Consider the following 4,338-nt stretch of genomic DNA (forward strand, 5'->3'; position numbering starts at 1 on the left):
CGTACCCGTTTCCTTTCCGATACTCTCCGATCGCGCGGCCCGGGCGAGCCTTCGGGGCGGGGCGGCTTGCCTCGAGCTGGATTCCGGTGAGGAACTCGTCCACCTCCCGAGGACGGCTCGCCGGACGGCGGTGGTGGTACGGCGGAGATCCGGTGACCTGGGCTTCGACGACGTAGCTCTCATCTATGGGAGGGCAGCCGTAGACGGTACGGTGGCGGCCGTCGGAGTCGTACACCACCGTCCGGCACTCCTTGTCGACGCCGCCGTCGTAGGCGGTGGTGTATTCAGATCGGTATGCGTAGACTTGGTCTCCCATTATATATTGTGATGATGATTTTAGGGTTTTGGTGTTTTGTTTGTTTTTTGTGTGGGTTTTTAATATTAGTTAGGTTGGTGAGACGGGTTTTATATAGAGGGTTTTGAATCCATGCATGCATGGGTATGGAATATGGATTAGATATTAGTACTGTAGCTTATAATGGACGAGCGAATCCGGTGCTTTTTTTTTTTAAATACGAACAAACGACTACGAAATAGCAAATTGGATTGACGTGACATCCATTATGAGATGATTCTTTTCTTTAAAATAAAATAAATAAAATGGAGCTAGTTTGTAGTGGTTTTTACTAAGCGTGTATCCATATCCGTAACATAGTAATAACAGTCGATGCCTCCTCCAACTTTAACCACGGCCGTTACGTGCCGTCGCCATATGTCCCTAATTTTTTTTTTGTCCTGGTCTTTATTTTTTTTTTTTTTTCGTCCTGACCTTATTTTCTTTTTCTTTTTTTTTGTCCTTGGTCTTTAATTATTTTTTTTTCTCCCCCTCTAATCAATATATTTTGTATAATTTATTTTATGTATATTATGATCATAATTACTAATACTATATTATACTATATCAATAACATACATTATTTGGAGTATATGTTTATATATATATATATATATATATATATATATATATATATATTCTTTTAAAAATTATGTAATATAATATTATACGTAGATTTTATATTAATATAAATATAAGAAACTTTTTTTTCACTTTCTATTTTTCTATATTTTTTTTTTTAATTTCTTTTATCAAAATTTAACTTCAACTTTTATTTACCTAAATTTTTTTTTTCCATAATAATTCTAAAAAATCTGACATATAGGAAAACATGCAGTATCTTTTGTTACTTTTTTAAAAAATCATTGACAACAAATTTAATTTGATACAATTAAAAGTCTTTAACTTACTCTATTTTCCTTTTTTTCCACCTTTTGTTTAAAAACAATAATAATTTTGCTGACTCGCGCAGCGCGCGTTGCTGAAACTAGTTACAGTAATAAGGCGTTAGGATAAAATTCTCTTCTTTGATCTTTCTCTTTCCGAGACCGGAAACTTTTGAAAAAGTAGACAATTATAGAAGCGTATATAATTCCTAAAGAACCTCATTCCGTGGAACCTGGATCGGCTTAATTTGTTTTCATTGCTTTTCAAAATCAATTTAAAAAATAAGGATGACAATTAAAAAAACAAAATGATAGTCGTCTCATAATTTATAAACATGTCCTCAACTTGTTTAGGCGTTTAATTCTTTTTTACAAAACCGGAAGAAATTCATACTGCGCCGCATTTTTCGGAGTGGATTTTTGGATTTATAAAAGACGCAGCGCTGGCAGACCAATCCGACCAGTTATACACTCACACACCATATAAATAGAGATAATTACAAACTTATTATGTCCTCTTAATTAAGATTGAGAGGCATTTTGGGTTGGCCAAGGAATATGCTACTAAATATCTGGATGAATCAATGCCTGATCAAGTTGTGACACAGATTCTGTGTAAAGCTATGCACTTAGATGCTTGATAATAATATCTATGGCCTTGGGATTTTCAAGTATATGCTTACTTATATATATAAACACAAACTGACACGAGGCAATTTGCCTTCATTTTTCATTTTGTAACTATGCAAAAAAATATTTAAAAAAATAATAATAATTAATAGTTTGCTACGTATGTGTGTACACAAGTAGACTAGTTGATGAGCCTTTTCAGGGCTCAAATGTGGGAACTTCATTAGGACCATAGAGCGCGTTGTAAACCGTCCGATCAATGACATTCCGATACGGATCCTCTTCTCGCTTCCTGAGAAGGTACGCCAGACAGTTCTCGACTTCCGATTTTATGTGCAAGTAGAGCTCGTTCGCGTTCTCTCTGTTCTTAAGTATCTCTTCCTTGCCCTTTGTCTCGATGGGCTTACCGAACAAATAGTAGTACCGCCCGGGTAACTTGGGCAGCAAGCCAGGAATAAACAGATTCTCATCGCCTTCCATACCATTATTTTCCTTCCTATGAACCGAAAATACAAACAAATCACCTCTCAGTCACACAAAAACAAAAACAAAAACAACAAGAAGCATTCTAGCCAAATGGTTCATGAACTATTACGCGAGTGGTATTTTTGGCCCAATACTTTTCTTTTCAAGTAAATAATGTTCACAGATATTGTAGCATTTAAATCATTTTTTTTATATGCACAACACTTAAGCATGTTTCTTCTAACCTTGAATAGCCTTGTTAAATTTATAAAAAGACTAATTAAATTACAATCTAACCATAAAAGCACAAAATAAAAGTAAAAACAATTTTGGATTCAAGATTGTGTGTTTTAATAAAACCTTTGAAATTTTAAATAAACTATTTAAGTTGTTAAGGTGTTCGATTTCTAACAAAAAGATGCTGATTATTTTTTATGAAAACAAATAAAATGCTATGTACTTCAAGGACAACTTTGCTTATAAAATTAGTTCAGGGACTAAAGCGCCACACACGTAAAGTTCAGGAACTATTTCCGCTAATAGTCCAATCGTGTAGGAAGCAAAGAGACGATTTCATTACCTCACTTTCTTGACACCACGAGTGGCGTTTTTGATGTAGTCATTCACTATTGGGATTCTCTGCAAGTCGTTGTAATCGAGAACCAGCTGCAAAATAAAAAAAAATGGATAGTTAAGGGACTGAGCTTAAAAAAAAAAAAGACCAACTGGATCATTGGTAGGACGATTCTTACATCTACAATGTCGTCTTCGCCCACGGCTCCAAATGGTACGATCGTGGCCCCAAAACGAGCAGCCATTCTCACAAACTCCGGTTGATTTGGCCATATTACCTTATATGCTTCGCCCTATCGATGACCAAGGATCAACCATTAATAATCGTTAAGTATCAAGAGGTCACATCTCAGAACCAACTGGAAATGAGAATTATGATCTCAAGTCCAATTATCCTCTTTGGGCTCACTCATCTTCATCTAAATCCCATTATTTTTTGCACGGACGAAGTTGTTGAATTCCATCTTAAAACCAATTGGTACTATATATAAACACGTGTCCATTCACACACACAACTAATGTGGGACTATCTCACTTCAATAGAAGTCACGAATGTAAACTGGGGGGCTAATGAGTAAAAAAAATTCAAGGGGGGAGTAATTTGTAAATTTTTCGGGTAAAACTAAAAGAAAAACTTGTAAAAATGGACAGAAAGTATAGTTTTTATTTTTATTTTTATTTTTTGACCAATGCTCGTTTGAGCTTTGTGAACTCTGATATCATGTTACTAATTGATAATAAGAGGAGTAACTCTAATAAACCTGTTTAAGGAAATAAATTATCTTAGAAAAAAAAAAAAAAAAACAGAGGGGATAAACCTTGAAATGCAGGGCCTCACGAGCGCCACCGGGGTAGAGAAGGACGTGTGATTTCGACGAAAGCAATTTGAAAAGGTTGCTCGGCGTAACAGGTAACGCGCCGAATACTTTGAACCAGTCGTTCATCGAAAACTCGGGCAACGAATCTCCCGAATCGGTGACAAAGAGCTGAGGATGTGCCACGCCGCGCGCCACTACTTTTTTCTGTCGTAAAAACTCTTCGACCAGTGAAAAGAGTTCGAATCCCATCAAGTTGTGATACCCGACCAACAACACTGGACCTTCGTCTGGAACCCCGGAGAGGCCTCTCACTATCTTTCCGTCTTCGAGAGTTGAGAACATCACAGAGCCAGTTGCGATTCGGAGGACCCTGAAATCGAGCAAGTAATTATGATCAAGTCTCTTTTGGCTTAAGAGCTTTAAGATAGTCTCGTTATCGAAGTACCTCATCATTTCTTCGAACGCGTAATTGATTTCTTTCTTGCTGGGCGGCAAAAAGTCCGATACGTAGTCGTGTCTCCTTGTACGTCGGTATTTTACAGTCCCTTTAATCACTGTCATCAAACTAACGCTATCTTCCTGGAACAGGAAAAGCCAACCATGAAAAGGTTCAATAAATAATGACCAATAC

General features: G+C 36.7%; 1 protein-coding gene across 1 annotated transcript; it reads right to left on the reverse strand.

Annotated features, from left to right (window-relative positions):
* Nucleotides 1-1,766: 1,766 nt before the first annotated feature.
* LOC149376151 (phytyl ester synthase 1, chloroplastic-like) lies at nt 1,767-4,304 on the reverse strand. Its single transcript, XM_089606644.1, has 5 exons — nt 4,153-4,304; nt 3,708-4,077; nt 3,069-3,182; nt 2,897-2,982; nt 1,767-2,347 (listed from the first exon to the last, which is right to left on the reverse strand). Exons 1-5 carry the CDS (start codon nt 4,266-4,268, stop codon nt 2,050-2,052), a joined length of 984 nt encoding a protein of 327 aa, XP_089462770.1. The 5' UTR covers nt 4,269-4,304; the 3' UTR covers nt 1,767-2,049.
* Between the last annotated feature and the right edge of the window lie 34 nt (nt 4,305-4,338).

Source organism: Urtica dioica, unplaced genomic scaffold (genome assembly GCF_054948205.1).
Source record: "Urtica dioica subsp. dioica isolate 48M unplaced genomic scaffold, U.dioica_male_clone48M_v1_H2 Urtica_dioica_male_H2_contig_68, whole genome shotgun sequence".
Classification (NCBI taxonomy): Eukaryota; Viridiplantae; Streptophyta; class Magnoliopsida; order Rosales; family Urticaceae; genus Urtica; species Urtica dioica.

Bases quoted from the DNA above. Each gene is read 5' to 3' on its own strand.
- LOC149376151 (XM_089606644.1), bottom strand. From the start codon at position 4,268: ATGACAGTGATTAAAGGGACTGTAAAATACCGACGTACAAGGAGACAC. The intron at 3,183-3,707 runs GTTTATCCCCTC...GGTCATCGATAG, and splicing joins GTGAGGCCCTGCATTTCAAG to GGCGAAGCATATAAGGTAAT. The intron at 2,983-3,068 runs GTAAGAATCGTC...TTTATTTTGCAG, and splicing joins GCGAAGACGACATTGTAGAT to CTGGTTCTCGATTACAACGA.